General features: G+C 41.2%; 2 protein-coding genes across 2 annotated transcripts in view; both read right to left on the bottom strand.

Annotated features, from left to right (window-relative positions):
• SSBP1 (single stranded DNA binding protein 1) overlaps nt 1-21,966 on the bottom strand; it is a 58,922-nt gene that overhangs the window by 16,797 nt on the left and 20,159 nt on the right. The gene's annotated exons all lie outside the window — the stretch shown is intronic.
• On the bottom strand, nt 5,950-17,299 carry TAS2R3 (taste 2 receptor member 3). Its single transcript, XM_081534372.1, has one exon. It carries the CDS (start codon nt 11,417-11,419, stop codon nt 10,514-10,516), a length of 906 nt encoding a protein of 301 aa, XP_081390498.1. The 5' UTR covers nt 11,420-17,299; the 3' UTR covers nt 5,950-10,513.

The raw sequence follows: 21,966 nt of genomic DNA, 5'->3' as shown, positions 1-21,966 counted from the left end.
CACACAAAGGTTTTAGCATAGTCAGTGAAACAGAAATAGATGTTTTTCTGAATTCCCTTGTTTTCTGTATGATCCAATGAATGCTTGCAACTTGATCTCTGGTTCCTCTGCCTTTACTAAATCCAGCTTGTAAAGCTGGATTTCTCAGTTCACACACTGCTGAAGCCTAGCTTAAAGGATTTTGAGCATAACCTAGCTAGCATGTGAAATGAGTGCAATTGTATGAGTGCAACTGAACATTCTTTGGGATTGGATGAAAACTGATCTTTTCCAATTCTGTGGTCAATGCTGAGTTTCCAAATTTTCTGGCATATTAAGTACAGCACTTTAACAGCATCCTCTTTTAGGATTGTAAATAGCTCATCTGGAATTCCATCACCTCCACTAGCATTGTTCGTAGTAATGCCTCCTAAGGCCCACTTGACTTCCACTCCAGGATGTCTGGCCAGGTGAGTAACCACACCATTGTGATTATCCGGGTCATTAAGACCTTTTTTTGCATAGTTCTTCTGTGTATTCTTGGTACCTCTTTTTAATCTCTTCTGTTTCTGTTAGGTTCTTGCCATTTGTGACCTTTATCGTGCTCAACCTTGCATGAAATGTTCCCGTGATATCCCCAATTTTCTTGATGAGATCTCTAGTCTTTCCCATTCTATTACTTTCCTCTATTTCTTTGCATTTCACCTAAGAAGGCTTTCTTATCTCCCCTTGCTATTCTTTGGAACTCTGCATTTAGTTGGATATATCCTTCTCTTTCTCCCTTGCCTTTTGTTTCTCTTCTTTTCTCAGCTATTTGTAAAGCTTCCTCAGACAATCAATCTGCCTTCTTGCATTTGTTTTTCTTTGGGATGGTTTTAGTCCCCATGTCCTGTACAGTGTTATGAACCTCCTCCATCCATAGTTCTTCAGGCACTCTGTCTGCCTGATCTTATCTCTTGAATCTATTCATCACGTCCACTGTGTAATCATAAGGTATTTGATTTAGGTTATACCTGAATAGCCTAGTGGTTTTCCCTACTTTGTTCAATTTAAGCCTGAATTTTGTAATAAGGAGCTCATGATCTGAGCCACACTCAGCTCCAGGTCTTCATTTTGCTTACTCTATAGAGCTTTTCCATCTTTGGCTGCAAAGAATATAATCAATCTGATTTCAGTATTGACCACCTGGTGATGTCCATGTGTAGAGTCATCTCTTGTGTTGCTGGAAGAGGGTATTGTTATGACCAGTGTGTTCTCTTGACAAAACTTTGTTAGCTTTTGCAAGGATCATACAGCATGATTAAGCTGGATTCATTCCCAGGTCACAAGGATGGTTAAACATATGGAAACCAATCAATGTGATACACCACATCAACAAAAGAAAACAAAAACCACATGACCACCTCAATAGATACAGAAAAGGCATTTGATAAAATTTAACATCCATTCATGATATAAAAACTCTTACCAAAATGGATATCAAGGGAACTTATCCTAACATAATAAAAACTATTTATGACAAATATAACCAACATAACACTCAAAAGTGAAAAGCTAAAAACCTTCCCACTAAATCCAGAACAAGAAAAGGATGCCACCCCTCACCACTTCTATACAACATATTATTGGAAGTCCTAGCCACAGCAATGCAACAAGAAAAAAAAATAAAGGGTATCCAAATTGGAAAGGAAGAGGTAAATCATCTTTATATGTAGATGACATGATACTATATATAGAAAACCCTAAGGACTCCACACAGAAACTATTGGAACTGATAAACAAATTCAGAAAGATAGCAGTACGGAAGATTAGTATACAGAAATCAATTGCATTTCTTTACACCAACAATGAAATATCAGAAAGGGAAAGTGAAAAAAATCCCTTTTAAAATCACATCTAAAAAACTACTTAATAAAACTAACAAATGAGGTAAAAGACTTATATGCTGTGAACTATAAAACACTAATAAAGGAAACTGAAGATGATACAAACACATGGAAACTTATCCCACACTCTTGGATTGAAAGAATTAATAGTGTTAAAATGGCCATACTACCCAAAGCAATCTACAGATTTAATGCAGTCCCTACCAAATTACCCATGATATTTTTTCATAGAACTAAAACAAGTATTAAGATTTATATGGAACCAGAGAAGACTCAGAGCTGACAAAGCAACCCTGAGGGAAAAGGTTCAGTTCAGTTCAGTTCAGTCGCTCAGTCGTGTCCGACTCTTTGCGACCCCATGAATTGCAGCACGCCAGACCTCTCTGTCCATCACCAACTCCCGGAGTCTACCCAAACCCATGTCCATCGAGTCAGTGATGCCATCCAATCATCTCATCCTCTGTCGTCCCCTTCTCCTCCTGCCCCTAATCCTACCCAGCATTAGGGTCTTTTCCAATGAGTCAACTCTTCACATGAGGTAGCCAAAGTATTGGAGTTTCAGCTTCAACATTAGTCCTTCCAATGAACACCCAGGATTGATCTCCTTTAGGATGGATTGATTGGATCTCCTTGCAGTGCAAGGGACTCTCAAGAGTCTTCTCCAACACCACAGTTCAAAAGCATCAATTCTGCGGCGCTCAGCTTTCTTCACTGTCCAACTCTGACATCCATACATGACTACTGGAAAAACCATAGCCTTGACTAGACGGACCTTTATTGGCAAAGTAATGTCTCTGCTTTTAAATATGCTATCTAGGTCGGTCATAACCTTCCTTCCAAGGAGTAAGCGTCTTTTAATTTCATGGCTGCAGTCACCATCAGCAGTGATTTTGGAGCCCCCCAAAATAAAGTCTGACACTGTTTCCACTGTTTCCCCATCTATTTCCCATGAAGTGATGGGACCAGATGCCATGATCTTAGTTTTCTGAACGTTGAGCTTTAAGCCAACTTTTTCACTCTCCTCTTTCACTTTCATCAAGAGACTCTTTAGTTCTTCACTTTCTGCCATAAGGGTGGTGTCATCCGCATATCTGAGGTTATTGATATTTCTCCCAGCATTCTTGATTCCAGCTTGTACTTCATCCAGCCCAGCGTTTCTCATGATGTACTCTGCATATAAGTTAAGTAAGCAGGGTGACAATATACAGCCTTGACGTACTCCTTTTCCTATTTGGAACCAGTCTGTTGTTCCATGTCCAGTTCTAACTGTTGCTTCCTGACCTGCATACAGGTTTCTCAAGAGACAGGTCAGATGGTCTGGTATTCCCATCTCTTTCAGAATTTTCCACAGTTTATTGTGATCCACACAGTCAAAGTCTTTGGCATAGTCAAGAAAGCAGAAACAGATGTTTTTCTGGAACTCTCTTGCTTTTTCGATGATCCAGCGGATATTGGCAATTTGATCTCTGGTTCCTCTGCCTTTTCTAAAACCAGCTTGAACATCTGGAAGTTCATGGTTCACGTATTGCTGAAGCCTGGCTTGGAGAATTTTGAGCATTACTTTACTAGCATGTGAAATGAGTGCAATTGTGCGGTAGTTTGAGCATTCTTTGGCATTGCCTTTCTTTGGGATTGGAAAAGGTAAGGGAGGGATAAATTAGGAGTTTGGGATTATCAGATGCACACTACTATGTATAAAATAAATAACAAGGACCTACTGTATAGCACAGGGTACTATATTCAATATCTTGTAATATAGTAGAAAAATCTGAAAGGAATATATATATATATATATATGTATACACACATATGTATATATATATATATATATCTTAACCACTTTTCTATATACCAATAACTAACATAACATTGTAAATCAACTATACTTTAATTAAAAGAAAAAAGTAGTAAATGTTCCAAAAAAAGAAGAGGAAATCCAGTGTCATGCAGTAATAGGCCACATTCAGGGGCTGATACACGAAGTGGTTGAGTTCTCAGTAGCAGGAGGCATGGAATTAAGATGTGATCATGTTAACTAGCAAGAGCAATGAGTAAGCTGCCTCTATCTGAAGTCATTTCTGAAAGGGTCACTATAGGCAAAGTGTTAACAAAATCCCCTCTTCCCCTGCAGGAGAATTTGACCTTCAGTTAAATATGTTATGGAGACCTCTTGCTTCCTTGAATGTGATGGATAACTCCTAGGTGTGTATTCCTTGGCTCAACCTGGAATCTAAGGCCATGAAATTATTACAAGAGAAACTGATTCTTTGAGACATGAGGCTTTTATTTTAGAGCAGCTTCTACCCTTCCCTAAATGTGGATCTCTTCTCCTTGTACCTGAACTGTATAACTGGCAGCAAGGACACCGCAAAAGAAGGTCTTACATTCCCCTGCTGCTGAACTGGATCCCTGAACTATACGCATCTGAGTACACTGGTGCCAGAGTGGCCTAAGACAGTCTTATGAGTCTGACCATTTATTCGTTTATTTATTAGAGCCCAAGAAGACCCAGGGTGGATACAGTGAAGTCCTGAGTCCATACTTTGCTACTCAGTAGATGTGTAGGAAAAGTCTTAGGGCAAACAGTCAAAGCAAAAGGATGACTTGGTTTATTTGATGAAGACTTTGAAGAATGAGATCAGGTGTTTCAAAAGGGTACCAATGTTGCTTAGGAAGAAGAAGGAAGAAAACATCTATTAATATTTCTTAGACTTTTTTGAGTGCTTATTATGTTCCCAGGCATTATAAATCTCAGTTTATCTTTAAAACAGTTCTAGGAGGGAAATCTGGTTATTCCTACTTCCAGATGAGGAAAATTCAGATCAAAGAGAGTAAGTGACTGCCAAATGTCACAGAAAATCAGTGGCTAATTTGGAAGGTCTTCTAAGACTGAGCTCTGTCCCATACACTAGGCAGCTCCTCATTGGTTCATTCATTCAGTAAATTGTTATTATCAGCCAGTCACTTATACATTAGGTACTAAGGAAACAGGGAAGAATCACCCACAGCACACCCTGCCTTCAAAGAGCATACACAATAGTGGGAGAGACAGACAAACAGACAATTAGACCATGTATTAGTTGCTGTAACAAGGAAAAACAAAGGGTACACTGGGAGTGTTAAAGAGGGGCCTTTAACACAGACTTGAGGATTCACAAAAAGGCATCCTTAAGGAGACATATAAATTAACTATTGACAATGCAAAGGGTTTATCCAAGTAAAAGGCTGGGGTGAGCAATGGAGAGTCACTGCAGGATTTTAAGAGAAGAGCACCAAGATTGTATGTTCACTGTATGAAGCCCACAACCCAGTAATGTCGAAATACTTTGCTGGAAGGGGATGGAATTGGAAACAGGAAACTAGTTAAATCATGCTGCAGGGGCTTCCCTGGTGGTCCAATGGCTAAGACTCTGAGCTCCCCATGCAGCAGGCCTGGATTTGATACCTGGTCAGGGAACTAGATCCCATACACTGTCACTAGGATCCAGTGAAACTAAATAAATAAATAGATATTAAAATAAATAAATCCTGCTGCAGTCACTCCGATGGATGAAAAAGAGTACAAATAGAGACTAGGGGGGCATTTGAGAGAAAATTTTTTAGAGTAAAACCAAACAGATTTAGTGATCGAATGAATATCAAAACTGAAGGAAAAGGAAGAATCTGGGATGATTCTCAAAATTCTAGTTCACTTGAAAAAACACAACATTTGTATCTTTTACACAAGAAACATAGGCAGAAATAGGATTAGACATGCAAGAGATTTTAGGTGGCAGGAAGCAAAGGAAGGTGAATATTCAGATAGCAATGTAGGTCTGATACCTATAAAAAGAAAGGGAGAAGAAAGAATTGGGTAAGAAGAGCTCTAGACTGCAGCACAGTTCCAAAAAAGGGTCACCCAAGCTGATGGAGAGTCCTTGGGCTAAAACTGCCTGTTGGAAGAGTCTCATGTCTCAATAGAGCAGACCTACCTTAGTGCACTGGTCTCCATCACTGGCTGGGAGCAGTCTGCAGGAAGTGTGGCCTCAGCAGCTGGAGCCCTCAGTCAACTTTGCTCCCCAGTGCAAGAGAAGTAAGCAGTACATTCTTTTTTAATTTATTTATTTTAATTGGAGGCTAATTGCTTTACAATATTGCAGCGGTACATTTTAATAGCCGTCAGAAAGAGAGAGATACAGAGAAAGATCACCTGGGCCAGAACCCTCTGGTAATGACAGGATCCCTTCATCATACCTGAAGCATCTGTTTCAGTGATAGATGGAATACTCATTTCTGCATCTTTATTGCCCACTAGATGCAATGCTTCTGAGAATAATGATTGATCTAGTACACTATTTAGTGCAGAGAGAGTGTTAAACAAACGTCTGTAGCATGAAAGAATGAAGTAGAATCAAGATAAGCCAGACAGGTCGGTCAGTCAGTCAGTCAGTTCAGTCGCTCAGTCGTGTCCAACTCTTTGCAACCCCATGAACTGCAGCACGCCAGGCCTCCCTGTCCATCACCAACTCCCACAGTCCACCCAAACCCATGTCCATCGAGTTGGTGATGCCATCCAACCATGTCATCCTCTGTCATCCCCTTCTCCTACTGCCCACAATCCTTCCAAGCATCAAGGTCTTTTCAAATGAGTCAGCTCTTTGCATCAGGTGGCCAAAGTATTGGCATTTCAGCTTCAACATCAGTCCTTCCAGTGAACACCCAGGACTGATCTCCTTTAGGATGGACTGGTTGGATCTCCTTGCAGTCCAAGGGACTCTCAAGAGTCTTCTCCAACACCACAGCTCAAAAGTATCAATTCTTTAGCACTCAGTCTTCTTTATAGTCCAACTCTCACATCCATACATGACCACTGGAAAAACCATAGCCTTGACTAGACAGACCTTTGTTAACAAAGTAATGTCTCTGCTTTTTAAGAGACGTCAGAGAGTATCAAAAATAAGAAGTAGTTCCATGAGACACAGGATATATAGGGGGCCCTGGTGGAAACCTGGTGGAAGGTTTCATGAGGTACTGTCATAAGTTACTGTTGACTCATGTGTTAAAGGCCCCTCCACCATACACCAGAGAACGGATGTGCTTGGTGGAGACACGTGGCCTCAGGAACAAGCTCTAGCCTGTAACTGGACTCCAAATGCAAGGACAATTCTCATACTTTGACCCTAAGAACCTGGTCACAGTGGAGGAAAGATATGCTCTGGTCCTTTGTCCATGAAACGGCCAGATGTACGAGTCTTAAGGGATTTAGCAACTAAAGTTAATTTAATGAAAACAAAACAAACAAGATGGCCACTTCCAGGGTTTCTCAAAAATGGGAGTGAGGTATTAGGTAATTCTCCTCTATGGCCTTGGACGCAGTCAGGAGCTGGCAGATTAAGTATTTTCCCTGGTGGGTTCAGAAGACCATATCCTCTCCAAAAGAGCTAAACTTCCCTTCAATGTGCCTCTAGCCACAAGTAAGACTCCTTTCCTCAGCAAATCACCCACTACTCAGACTCACGTCCCCACTCCCACCCCAGTCTTTGATTAAGGGCAGCCAATATATTGTTGAAGTCACATAACAGAGTCTGAGCTTCCCCAGGAGTCACTCCCAGATCTCCCTGAAAGAGGAAACGGGGGAGGGGTTGGGAATGCCTCACCTATGAATCTGACTTCATTTGCTCTCAGGGAGGGAAACTCTGCACTCAGCCAACTTGACTACAACAACAGAATCCCTACTGGGGAATTCTACATTTTCCATCCATACTCCAGGCTCCAGTGGAATGAACGTTAGTGGTAGCCTGAGCAAGTTTACTGGACCCACTCATCTGAATCTGTTAGATCGGGATAGGATTTAATGAAACCTCAGTAGAAAAAGGAGGAGGAAACATCTAGGAGTTAGCCAAAGGCACCAAGAAACAAACAACAGCCAAGCCAAAATCTCTAATAAAATGTTATGTTCAATTAAAAGAGAAGAAAATCCCCACACCCAAGGCAGAAGGCAGGATCAGGAATTCCGGTAAGGGCTAAAGAACCAGAAAGTCAGGGCTAGGTGGAGAAGCTGTCAAAATGACAAGAAGTAAGAACAAGTGTTCAAGAGTCGGAGAGGATAAATCCAAGAGTAGGGTTCAAGGTGAACAAAGCACGTATTAATTGAGACAGCAGTTTTTCCACAGTTAAACTTCCCTGTGCTGAAAAGAAGCCCAGATTTTTTAATTACAGAAGTTGTCCTTTTAGAATCCTTCTATGTTAGTGAATTATGCATGAATATTAAATCATTATTTCTACTGATAATTTTTCTCTATATATTTTTAGCTTCTTTTTTTTCCCATTTGTTTCTCTCTGTGTGTCTACACCATCTTGGAAAATTCCTTCTTCCTCCAAATTAAATTTTTATTAAGAAAAACATCATTATTTTAAGTTTCAATAGATATCTTTTTGAAAGAGAACTTTATGTAAGAATTAGGAATTTTCCTAGCACCTCCAAGAGGCAAATATCAATTTGAAAGCAAACAATACAGACCAAAAGACATTTTATTTCTATAATTTTGAAAATGAATGTATAAATCAGAACAACCTGAAAACTCACTTTGGGCTACATATGACAAAGTGCTAAGAAATACGTGTTAATTCTTCATGCTATGTCAGAATGTAACCTCTTTCACAAAACAAGAACAAAAACAATAATAATAGCAGTATTTATTGACTTTCTCCATGTGGGACTCTAGTTTTCATGTGTTGATTCACTCATTCCTTTCAACAATCTATCAAGAAAATACTATTACTATTTCTATTTTACAAATTGTTGATTTTCAGTTGCTAAGTCACATCCAACTCTTTACAACCCGAGAGACTGCAGCACGCCAGGCTTCCCTGTTCTTCACTGTTTTTCGGAGTTTGCTCAAATTCATCCATTGAGTCAGTGATGCCATTCAAACATCTCATCCTGTCACCCCCTTCTCTTCCTGCCCTCAATATTTCCCAGCATCAGGATCTTTTCCAATGAGTCAGCTCTTCAAATCAGGTGGGTCAAAGTACTGAAGCTTCAGCTTCAGCATTAGTCCTTCCAATGAATATTCAGAGTTGATTTCCTTTAGGATTGACTAGTTTGATCTCCTTGCAGTCCAAGGGACTCTCAAGAGTCTTCTCCAGCACCACAGTTCACAGTTTGAAATCATCAATTCTTCAGCGCTCATCCTTCTTTACAGTCCAACTCTCACATCTGTACATGACTACTGGAAAAACCATAGCTTTGACTATATGAGGAAAGTGAAATAGAGAGAGGTTAAGAAACATCCACAGGGTCACTCAGTTTGTTAAGGTCTGAGTCAGGATTTGAGCTCAGGCTATCTGGTCTACGTTTTTAGCCAAAAAACTTCATACCTGAGAGCCCCGTTAGTGACAGAAATCCAGATTTAGCATTGCCATGTATCCTAAATATGTTTACAAGTTTGAGATTTCAAGCAATAAATTCTCACTGACTTGTCAGCACTGCTCAGTGACAGGAAGGAAATCAAAGCCTACATAGTATTATTAAAATAAAAGTGATTACATTTAGAAAAACCTCTTATTTTTCACAAAACTCTGACATTTTAAAAACAGATATGTAAAAAAAAAAAATAAAAAAAATAAATAAAAAAAATAAAAACAGATATGTGTCTTGGATAATTTTAAAAAAAAACTGGACATTTTGCCCAATCTAAAAAATTAAAAATTTCTTGAAAATTTGCTTTAGCAAAATGATAAAGGAAAGCAAAGGACTATTGAAATTAAAGTAAAATGACTTAACCAGCAGACTGGATTGGTACCTAGTATCCAAGGGTCTTGACTTGCATTTCTCTGCTTGTCAGTACACAATGGATTTGTGGAAACAAATCTCCTGTGGTAACTGCTGCAGTGGCACACTTCACTGTTACAGTAACAGCTTCACTTCCTGTAGATTTTCTTCTTGTTCAGTTGCTCAGTCATGTCTGACTCTTTGTGACCCCATGGACTGCAGCACGCCAGGCTTCTCTGTCCATCACTATCTCCCTGAGTTTTCTCAAACTCATGTCCATTGAGTCAGTGATGCCATCCAACTGCCCCCTTCTCCTCTAATTCTGATATAATCCTGACACAATACACTGTGCTGAAATGACAGCACACATTGTCTTCTGAATCTCTAAAACCCTGTGAAATCAGTATCACAGTCTGCATTTTAAAATGGGGAAAGACAGAATCAAACAGGTAATTAAAATAACTCTCCTAAGGCCAAAAAAAGTCTTGGAAAATGGACTGAACCAGAATTCAAACCTGAGCCTGTGGGACTACAATTCTTTTGCTCTCTCCCCTCTAGTTCACTACATCACTATCAGTATAAACTTGAAGTTAAAGCTAGTAATCAGCTCATTATGTTGAGTTGATACTTATTAAAATACAATTCCATGTCTACATATTCCAAAGACTATTTTAGCCTCTTCAAAGCAACCATAAAAGGAGAGGCCATGAGAAGTGTCCCCGAGGGGGACAGGATGAAGCAGTAGTTACAGAATTGGTGCCACAGGAGGGTAAGGAAGAGCCCTGTGATCCTGGCTAAGGACTCCTAGGTCTAAGGACTCATAGGCTCCCTCCCGCACCCCACGATGCTCTATGGATAAACAGATCCCTTGGATCCAGGCTTCAGACAACTAGGCTTACACGGGAAGCATCGCCACAAACATCTGCTTCAGCTTGCTATTTCCCAGAATGAGAACATAGGAGTGGCCAGCAGGATATAACATTGCAATTACTTCTCCAATCTTCACAATCATCTTAGTTTCTGGTAGGAAATAACTGGATGTTAAAACTGAAAAGGAAATATAGTAGAGTAGGAAGAGAAAGAGGAAGGAGAGGATGACTCTGATGGCCCTCCTATGGGCCTCGGTACTGGGATCTCTGGAGCTGGCACAGTTTTGATGCATCTGTCGCATATGCCTCCCCAGGGAGAGGATGAGCAGAAAGTAGGAGATTAGAGATACGACTAGGGGAGGGAGGTCCCACAGAGTCCCAAGAACATGGATCAGTTTATATTCTTTTTCTTTCTTTCTAAAGAGCTCAGTCATATTCCCGGTTCCATCAATTCCATGGAGAACAGAATAGATCTTAAATTCCCAGATCAGAGAGATGGCACTGCAACATGATAACAGCAGGCTACTCAACAGCATCCATCCAACCACCCTGGAAACTCTCCATTTGAGCCAGAGGAACGTAGGATGGGAGAAACTGGCCACTTTCAGGCAGTAGAAGACACTGAGACAGGTGACAAGCCAAACGCTCAGATGGTTTGTAAATGTCCAGAAAACATCAATAATTTGCATGATTATCCCTTCATCGTGTAGTTTGGAAAAGAACACCACTAAAACACCATCGATCAAGAGAATCCACAGCAAAACAATCCTGGAGACAGCCAGGTTGGTGATGATGAAGTCAGACAAAGAGATCCTCTTGCTCTTGAACCAGCTGCTGCCATTGACCCACCCCATGAAACCATTCCCCAGCATTCCCAGCATGAACTGAATGGCGGTAAGAACCAGAAACCCCCACTCGCTGAGTCTCAACATGTTAGCTGTTCATCAGACCTGATCTTTGTACTTTCCATTGAGAAACATTCTCTTGCTGATTTGAAATTCCTCTCTGTTAATCACCTCTACCTGCTGCTTCTCTGTACCTCTCTCTTATCTCTGCCCACTTTGGTCTGTTGTAGACACAAAACAGCAAACCTTCTGGCTCTTTCAGGTTAGTCTGTCCTCTTCAGAGGACGACTTGGTTTGTCACATTCCATCTACGCTCTAAACTCAGAAGCTCTTTGCCAAAATGCAAATAGAGTAGTGTCCAGTGTCACACAGAGAAGGAAGAGATGAGTCACAAAGAAGATGGAGGATTTGGACTCCATTTCAAAGGTAGCAGGGCTCTGAGTGGAAAGTGGAGTGGAAACCCAAAGTGGAAAGGTCTGTCACCAGAAGGGTCACACAGAATCATTCAGGAGGAACAACTCAGGGACACATACAAAAGGGGGAAATATCAGCATTTCATATGGCACTATCACAATCATCCTGGAGGGAGGTTTACATTCATAAAATAGGAAAAATTCAGAGCCAGTGGTCCTGAATCAGAATTAAATGGAGTGCCTCTTAGAGTATGCCTCACATGAAGGGGCTACAAGCTCATCTCTAGGGAGTCACGGCATCGGAAATTCTTAAGTACCTGAATATTTAAATGATAACAATAATGAAGTATCATACAAGCTTCTCAAGGGATGGATTTTTTCAGAGGGCCTGACCACTGTATTGACATGTCAGTAATAATTCAAGCTGACCAAAAAAACATACTGACACTCTCTGTGAACCAAAACAGTGCCTTACAAATTTCCCAGGACAGTGTGCTTCCATGTATATCTCATTAGTTGGTGACCAGAGTTCAATTTCTCAAATGACTTTGTTGAATATCATCATTATCACTACTATTATTCCATCAGGTACCAGTGATATGAATTATAAGCCCACAGTTATAACTATTCTCATTTCTTCACATAAATAGTAGAACCATCATACTATAACTAAAACCACAGCATTAGTAAAGGCTGCCTCCAAAATGTACATTGACCACGGTCTACAAGTAACCACATGTATTTCCATTCTATTAAACCTGCAGTTTGTTGGAGAAATCAATACTAGAGCTGTGATATTGTGGCAATCCAGGCTACAGACACCTAGAAAGAATACTGAGATCACACACTTGCTCTTAACCATTCTTTTTAGTAAAAGACCAAAGTAAGTAAGGTAAGTCAAGGCACTGGCAAAAATAGTTTGCACAGACTAGGTCATTCTAGAAGTGTTTTTCAAATGAAGATAGAGTATTAGGGAAACTATAAGCAGATAGTTTAGGACCCCAGGGCAGGAACAGAGGGGCACTATAATATGATACCACTCCCAGAGAGAGAGCCGTGTGTGGACTCTAGACCGTTAGCTGAGATTTTTTCAGTTGGAGACCCAGAAGAGAGTCAGCTGAGAGAATACAGGTCAGCAGACCAACAAGGCATTCTCAGATCATCTTCCTCCCCTTCACTATTCTTGGCACTTTCTCCGCAAGGACTTAGACATCATGGTCCAAGTCTCTGCATCATTCCTGCTTCTGATACTACTCTGCATGACAACTGTGTGGATAAATGTTAGCAGTACACTCAGACTGACTTCAAGACAAATCTTGGACAATATCCATTTATACTAATCAAAGTTCACTAATCTGAAGAACACAGAAGGAAATGGCAGAGTTTAGTGTACACAGCAGAGAGATCAGCAATACATATAAAATGATAAGTGGTCTGCAGCTTTGCAGGGCCTTTAAAATCCTGACCTGAAGAACACACAGTGTCCAGTAGTAAGTCTAGATCAGTTCAGTCGCTCAGCCGTGTCTGACTCTTTGCGACCCTATGGACTACAGCATGCCAAGATTCCCTGTCCATTACCAACTCCCGGGGCTTACACAAAACTCATGTCCATCGAGTCAGTGATGCCATCCAACCATCTCATCCTCTGCCATCCCCTTCTCCTCCCACCTTCAATCTTTCCCAGCATCAGGGTCTTTTCCAGTGAGTCAGTTCTTCACATCAGGTGGCCAAAGTATTGCAGTTTCAGCATCAGTCCTTGCAATGAATATTCAGGACTGATTTCCTTTAGGATGGACTGGTTGGATCTCCTTGCAGTCCAAGGGATTCTCAAGAGTCTTCTCAAACACCACAGTTCAAAAGTATCAATTCTTCAAGACTCAGCTTTCTTTATAGTCCAACTCTCACATCCATATATCACTACTGGAAAAACCATAGCTTTGACTAGTCGGACCTTTGTTGGCAAAGTAATGTCTCTGATTTTTAATATGCTGTCTAGGTTGGTCATAACTTTTCTTACAAGGAGCAAGTATCCTTTAATTTCATAGCTGCAGCCACCATCTGCAGTGATTTTGGAGCCCAAAAAAATAAAGTCTGTCATTGTTTCCACTGTTTCCCCATCTATTTGCATGAAGTGATGGGACTGGATGCAATGATCTTAGTTTTCTGAATGTTGAGTTTTAAGCCAACTTTTACACTCTCCTTTTTCACTTTCATCGAGAGGCTCTTTAGTTCTTCTTTGCTTTCAGCCATCAGGGTGGTGTCATATGCATATCTGAGGTTATTGATGTTTCTCCTGACAATCTTGATTCCAGCTTGTGCTTCATCCAGCCCAGCGTTTCTCATGACATACTCTGCATATAAGTTAAATAAACAGAGTGACAATATACAGCCTTGACATACTCCTTTCCCGATTTGGAACCAGTCTGTTGTTCCATATCCAGTTCTAACTGTTGCTTCCTGACCTGCATACAGATTTCTCAGGGGGCAGGTCAGGTGGTTTGGTATTCCCATCTCTTTAAGAATTTTCCACAGTTTGTTGTGACCTACACAGTCAAGGCTTTGGCATAGTCAATAAAGCAAAAGTAGATGTTTTTCTGGAACTCTGTTGCTTTTTCAATGATCCAACAGTTGTTGGCAATTTGATCTCTGGTTCCTCTGCCTTTTCTAAACCCAGTTTGAACATCTGGAAGTTCACGGTTCACATCTTGTTGAAGCCTGGCTTGGAGAATTTTGAGCATTATTTTCCTAGAGTGTGAGATGAGTGCAATTGTGCGGTAGTTTGAGCATTCTTTGGCATTGCCTTTCTTAGGGATTGGAATGAAAACTGACCTTTTCCAGTCCTGTGGCCACTGCTGAGTTTTCCAAGTTTGCTGGCATATTGAGTGCAGCACTTTCATAGCATCATCTTTTAGGATTTGAAACAGCTCAACTGGAATTCCATCACTTCCACTAGCTTTGTTCGTTGAGATGCTTCATAAGACCCACTTGACTTCACATTCCAGGATCTCTGGCTCTAGGTGAATGATCAGACCATTGTGGTTATCTGGGTTATGAAGATCTTTTCTTGCACAGTTTTTCTGTATATTCTTGCCACCTTTTCTTGATATCTTCTGCTTCTGTTAGGTTCATACCATTTCTGTCCTTTATTGAGCCCTTCTTTGCATGAAATGTTCCCTTGGTATCTCTAATTTTCTTGAAGAGATCTCTAGTCTTTCCCATTCTGTGGTTTTCCTCTATTTCTTTGCATTGATCGCTGAGGAAGGCTTCATCTCTCCTTGCTATTCTTTGGAACTCTGCATTCAATGGGTGTATGTTTCCTTCTCTCCTTTGTGTTTAGCTTCTCTTCTTTTCTCAGCTATTTGTAAGGCCTCCTCAGGCAACCATTTTGCCTTTTTGCATTTCTTTTTCTGGGGATGGTCTTGATCCCCACCTCCTGTACAATGTCACAAACCTCCATCCATAGTTCATCAGGCACTCTGCCTATCAGATCTAATCCCTTGAATCTGTTTGTCACTTCTACTGTATAATCGTAAGCGATTTGGTTTAGGTCATACCTGAATGGTCTAGTGGTTTTCCCTACTTTCTTCAATTTAAGTCTGAATTTGGCAATAAGGAGTTCATGATCTGAGCCATAGGCAGCTCCTGGTCTTGTTATTGCTGACTGTATACAGCGTCTCCATCTTTGGCTGCAATGAATATAATCAATCTGATTTTGGTATTGATCACCTGGTGATGTCCATTGTTGATTCTTCTCTTGTGTTGTTGGAAGAAGGTGTTTGCTACAACCAGTATGTTCTCTTAGCAAAACTCTGTTAGTCTTTGCCCTGCTTCATTTTTGCATTCCAAGGCCAAATTTGCCTGTTACTCCAGATATATCTTGACTTCCTACTTTGGCATTTCAGTCCCCTATGATGAAAAGGACATCTTTTTTGGGTGTTAGTTCTAGAAGATCTTTTAGGTCTTCATAGAACTGTTCAACTTCAGCTTCTTCAACATTACTGGTTGGGGCATAGACTTGGATTACTGTGATATTGAATGGTTTGCTTTGGAAACAAACAGAGATCAGAGATCTGTCGTTTTTGAGACTGCATCCAAATACCGCATTTCGGACTCTTGTTGACTATGAGGGCTACTCCATTTCTTCTAAGGGATTCTTGCCCACAGTAGTAGATATAATGGTCATCTGAGTTAAATTCACCCATTCCAGTCCATTTTAATTCTTAAAATGTCAATGTTCACTCTTGCCATCTCCTGTTTGACCACTTCCAATTTGCCTTGATTCATGGACCTAACATTCCAGGTTCCTATACAATATTGTTCTTTACAGCATCAGACTTTACTACCATCACCAGTCACATCCACAGCTGGGTGTTGTTTTCACTTTGGCTCTGTCTCTTCATTCTTTCTGGAGTTATTTCTCCACTGATCTCCAGTAGCATATTGGGCACCTATCAACCTAGGGAGTTCATCTTTCCGTGTCCTATCTTTTTGCCTTTCCATACTATTCATGGGGTTCTCAAGGCAAGAAAGCTGAAGTGGTTTGCCATTCCCTTCTCCAGTGGACCACAGTTTGTCACAACTCTCCACCATGACCCATCTGTCTTGGGTGGCCCTACACAGCATGGCTCATAGTTTCACTGAGTTAGACAAGGCTGTGGTCCATGTGACCAGATTGGTTAGTTTTCTGTGACTGTGGTTTTCAGTCTGTCTGCCCTCTGATGGAGAAGGATAAGAGGCTTATGGAAGCTTCCTGATGGGAGAGACTGACTGAGGGGGAAACTGGGTCTTGTTCTGATGGGCGGGGCCACACTCAGTAAATCTTTAATGCAATTTTCTGTTGATGGGTGGGGCTGTGTTCCCTCCCTGTTATTTACCTGGGGCCAAACTATGATGGAGGTAATGAAGATAATGGGGACCTCCTTCAAAAGGACCCATGCATGCATTGCCACACTCAGTGCCCCCAACCCTGCAGCAGGCCACCGCTGACCCATGCCTCCACCAGAGACTCCTGAACACTCACGGGCAAGTCTAGGTCAGTCTTTTGTGGGGTCACTGCTCCTTTCTCCTGGGTTCTGGTACACACAAGGTTTTGTTTGCACCCTCCAAGAGTCTGTTTCCCCAGTCCTGTGTAAGTTCTGGTGTCTCTATGGTGGGGTTAATGGCGACCTCCTCCAAGAGGGCTTATGCCATACCCAGGTCTGCTGCACCCAGAGCCCCTGGCCCTGCAGCAGGTCACTGCTGACCTGCACCCCCGCGGGAGACACTCAAACACTCAAAGACAGGTCTGGCTCAGTCTCTGTGGGGTTTCCTGGTGTGCACAAGGCTTTGTTGGAGCCCTCCGAGCATCTTTGGTGGGTATGGGGTTTGATTCTAAACATGATTTTGTCCCTCCTACCGTCTTGCTGGGGCTTCTCCTTTGCCCTTGAATGTGGGGTATCTTTTTTTGGTGGACTCCAACATTCTCCTATTGATGGTTGTTCAACAGCAAGTTTTAATTTTGGAGTTCTCGCAGGAGAAGATGAGCACACGTCCTTCTCCTCCACCATCTTGTAACCCAGTTAATCAATCTAAGTGAGCATTTAATCGGGATCCTGAAGGCCCACTTCACACCTTATATGCATAAATACATTCTGAATGTGGCTAACGTGGAATAACATGGATAATTTTCCATTTCCACTGCCCCTATCCTGGTGTGGGTTTCCACAATCTCTCCTCTGAACTGCTTCACGGCCTCTTAACTCATTCCTCTACTTCTAATCTTTTCCCCCATAATACATTCTCCACACAGCCACAAGAATGATCCTCTGAACATGTAAATTAGATCATTCCACTCCACTACTTAAAACACTTCCCCAGCTTCCCAGTACAACTACACAAAACATAAACTCTTCATAGTGTATTGTATACTGAGAACCTCTTCTAAATAACCTTCTGCATGCAACAGAATTCAAAATAAATTGTCTAATACCACATGGTCTGAGTTAAGAAATAGGCTTTATTGGAGTAAGAGAAACCTTCTAGATAACAACAGAAATGAAAGCATGGCTCCTCCTCACCCTCCTCAGACTACACCCAGGGATCTGGGCACTGCTCGGTCAGCAGTGGACATATGTATGCCAGAGAGGTACCTCATCCTCTCTGTTGGTCTCACTTCTTGGAACCAAAGTGTGAAAGCAATCACCAGTAGGAAAATAAACAGTCTGCTTAATGTCGGAAAAATCTGGATTTAGGAAGCCAGCTATTATTGTTGTCAGGAAGGCCATCTGACCAACACCAGGGACCTTAGATGTTCTTGTTCCCAGTGTCAGAAGGAGAAAATCATCAATTCTGAGGGAACTGAGCTTACGCGAAATACAGAAAAGTGCTTCATGTAAGTGCAAGAGACTCTCTTTTCCCAGACAACGGGTTGTCCAGGCAACCTAGATTGAACTCCAAGGGTTATTTCTAGACAACCTTCCTCTTTACAGTATAAATTTCCTGTAATAAGAGTGATCATATATCCCACTTGTCTAGGGCAATCATGGTTATGTAACTGTCACTTCAAGTAACTATTAATAATGCCTCCTTTTGAAGTTTTACTCACTGAAGACTCGGGCCCTAAGCTCAGTCCTGGGAATACAGCAGAAGCTCAGTAAATACATATTGAATAAATAAATTTCCCAGAAGTTTGATTACTGTTTTCATCTCAAGCTTTAGATTATCTAATATTGTTGGATTTCAGGAAAAATAATGGAAAATAGATGTACTAGAAGTTAAATCTTATTTCTGTACTGCCATTCATTCATCTAACATTTCTTGAGCATCTACTAATGTGACAGGCAGTGTAGTAGGTACAGGAATTCATGGAATAGTAAGCAAGAGAGACATATCTACAAAAAAATAATGTAACGGTGTGACCAATGCTATAAGAGATAGATATAAAATATACATGTTTGCACAGACAAGGGAATATATTTTCCCTGGAATAGTCAATAGGCTTGAAAAAAGAGAAGACATTTAAGATACTTTTCTTAAAATGAATGGGAGTTCACCGGGCAGGCAAGGTAAAGAAGGGAATTCCATGCACTACAAAAATAGAAGCAATAATGGAGGTGAATTGACTATGCCAAAGCCTTTGACTGTGTGGATCACAATAAACTGTGGAAAATTCTGAAAGAGATGGGAATACCGGACCATCTGACCTGTCTCTTGAGAAACCTGCATGCAGGTCAGGAAGCAACAGTTAGAACTGGACATGGAACAACAGACTGATTGCAAATAAGAAAAGGAGTACGTCAAGGTTGTGTATTGTCACCCTGCTTATTTAACTTACATGCAGAGTACATCATGAGAAACGCTGGGCTGGAAGAAACACAAGCTGGAATCAAGATTGCCGGGAGAAATATCAATAACCTCAGATATGCGGATGACACCACCCTTATGGCAGAAAGTGAAGAAGAACTAAAGAGCCTCTTGATGAAAGGGAAAGAGGAGAGTGAAAGAGTTGGCTTAAAGCTCAATGTTCAGAAAACTAAGATCATGGCATCCGGTCACATCACTTCATGGGAAATAGATGGGGAAACAGTGGAAACAGTGTCAGACTTTATTTTGGGGGGCTCCAAAATCACTGCTGATGGTGATTGCAGCCATGAAATTAAAAGACGCTTACTCCTTGGAAGGAAGGTTATGGCCAACCTAGACAGCATATTTAAAAGCAGAGACATTACTTTGCCAACAAAAGTCCGTCTAGTCAAGGCTATGGTTTTTCCAGTGGTCATGTATGGATGTGAGAGTTGGACGGTGAAGAAAGCTGAGCGCCGCAGAATCGATGCTTTTGAACTGTGGTGTTGGAGAAGACTCTTGAGAGTCCCTTGAACTGCAAGGAGATCCAATCAATCCATCCTAAAAGAGATCAATCCTGGGTGTTCATTGGAAGGACTGATGTTGAAGCTGAAACTCCAATACTTTGGCCACTTCATGCGAAGAGTTGACTCATTGGAAAAGACCCTAATGCTGGGTAGGATTAGGGGCAGGAGGAGAAGGGGACGACAGAGGATGAGATGGTTGGATGGCATCACCAACTCGATGGACGTGGGTTTGGGTAGACTCCAGGAGTTGGTGATGGACAGAGAGGCCTGGTGTGCTGCTATTCATGGGGTCACAAAGAGTCAGACACAACTGAGCAACTGAACTAAACTGAACTGAATGGTGGTGATGATTTATTTGCCAACATATCCACAGACTAATATATAATACATATCAAATAATAATGGGCTTCTTCAATGGCTCAGTGGGTAAAGAATTTGCCTGCAATGCAGGAGACATGGGTTCAATCCCTGGGTCAGGAAGATCCCTTGGAGGAGGAAATGGCAACCCACTCCAGTATTCTTGCCTGCAAAATCCCATGGACAGAGTAGCCTGGTAGGCTACAGTCCAAACGGTCTCAAAGAGCTGGGCATGACTGAGCAACTAAGCATGCACTCGTAAAATAATAAAATATACACATAGCACTTAATTACACGCTACAAATTGTTTTAAGGTAACTGGAGTAAGTCATTGAATTTTCAACACATGAGGTGAGTTCTATTACTTTCCTCATTTTTAAAGAGGCAAAAAACTAAGGCTCAGAGATTCCCATAGAGCTAGTAAGCAGCACAGCAAGGATTCTGACCTAGGCAGTCTGGCTTCAGAATCCATTGCCTTAACTAAAGATCTCAAAGACCACCTATTGGTGACAACTCAATAAATATGAGAAAAAATAGGGCCTGGATCAGTAATGTTAGTCAAGGACAAGATCTTAGAGCCTCTTTCTATCACACTGCTTCATCTGCTCTGGTTACTAATGATCCCTATATACTCCCAAATCATGGGATGTACCTTAAACCAACACGTGTTTCATTGAGAAACATCTGGGTCCCATTCTCTGCCTTTAACATTCCTCCTCATTTATCTGTATAACACATTTTATCAATTGGTGATCTGAAAATTGGAAAAATCCCAGAAGACAGCAACCTACGATACCTGCACTCTTGCCATAGAAAAGCTTTAAGCTAATTGTGTGTGTGGCATCTGGCAAACTTCTTGATCTCTCTGATCCTCAGGTTGGAAATAAAGTGAGGAGGTACCAGACAGTCAATATGAATGAATCGTTTAAGGACCTGGGTTCTGGAGCCAGGCTTAGATCTGAAATCTGAATGCCACTGCTCTGCTCATTAGTTATATAATCTTAGGCAAACGAATCTTCCTCAACTTCAACGTGCTCATCTGTAAAGCAGGCATACTAGTACCTATTTCATAGAATTGTTACAGTAATTAAATAAGACAGTGAGTATAAAAATGTAAAATGCAGGCGTGTTTTTTTTTAAACATTGATTTTTTTTTTTTGGCCACACCACATGGCATGTGGGATCTTAGTTCCCCAACCAGGGATTTAACCCGGGCCCCGTGCATTGGAAACATAGTCTTAACCACTGAATGGCCAGGGAAATGCCTAGGAGTGTTTTTTAAACATTAGCTATTAACAGGGTCACTGCCCTATACACTAACCACACTTGGGATATTTTTATGAAGACTGTTATTTAATGTAATATTTAATACATATAAAAATCCATGTAACATATATGTAAGCTATAAAGCAAACAAAGTAAGTACCCATAATCCCACCATCCAACTTAAGTATCCACAAAGTGTTGTATCATGGCACATGTGTGTGTTCTGCTTCTCTGTCCTATCCCTGTGCCTTCCCCCAGTTTCCTGTGGAAACTCACCTTGAATTCTGTATTTATCACTCTTTCCCTTTTTGAACAGTTTTATCATATAGGTCCCTATCTATTAAAAATACTGTATAGTTGCTTGATTTCAACCTGTAAAAAAACAACATGCTATACAAATATCCTCTGCAACCTGATATTAATGCAGTTGCTGCTAAGTCGCTTCAGTCATGTCCGACTCTGTGCGACCCATGGAGTATAGCCCACCAGGCTCCTTTGTCCCTGGGATTCTCCAGGCAAGAATACTGGAGTGGGTTGCCATTTCCTTCTCCAATGCATGCTAAGTCGCTTCAGTCATGTCCGACTCTGTGCGACCCTATGGACAGCAGCCCACCAGGCTCCTCTGTCCACAGGATTCTCTACGCAAGAATACTATGTTTATAAAATTATTCTTGTTATGAGATAACTGCATTTACCCAGCTGTATGATAATCCACTGTGTGAGCATTTATTTACCCATTCTATGTGGATGA

The sequence above is a fragment of the Giraffa tippelskirchi genome, chromosome 10 (assembly GCF_054371585.1).
Source record: "Giraffa tippelskirchi isolate mGirTip1 chromosome 10, T2T-mGirTip1v1.2.pri, whole genome shotgun sequence".
Classification (NCBI taxonomy): domain Eukaryota; kingdom Metazoa; phylum Chordata; class Mammalia; order Artiodactyla; family Giraffidae; genus Giraffa; species Giraffa tippelskirchi.
This window is presented reverse-complemented; position numbering and strand designations above follow the sequence as displayed.

Bases quoted from the DNA above. Each gene is read 5' to 3' on its own strand.
- TAS2R3 (XM_081534372.1), bottom strand. From the start codon at position 11,419: ATGTTGAGACTCAGCGAGTGGGGGTTTCTGGTTCTTACCGCCATTCAG.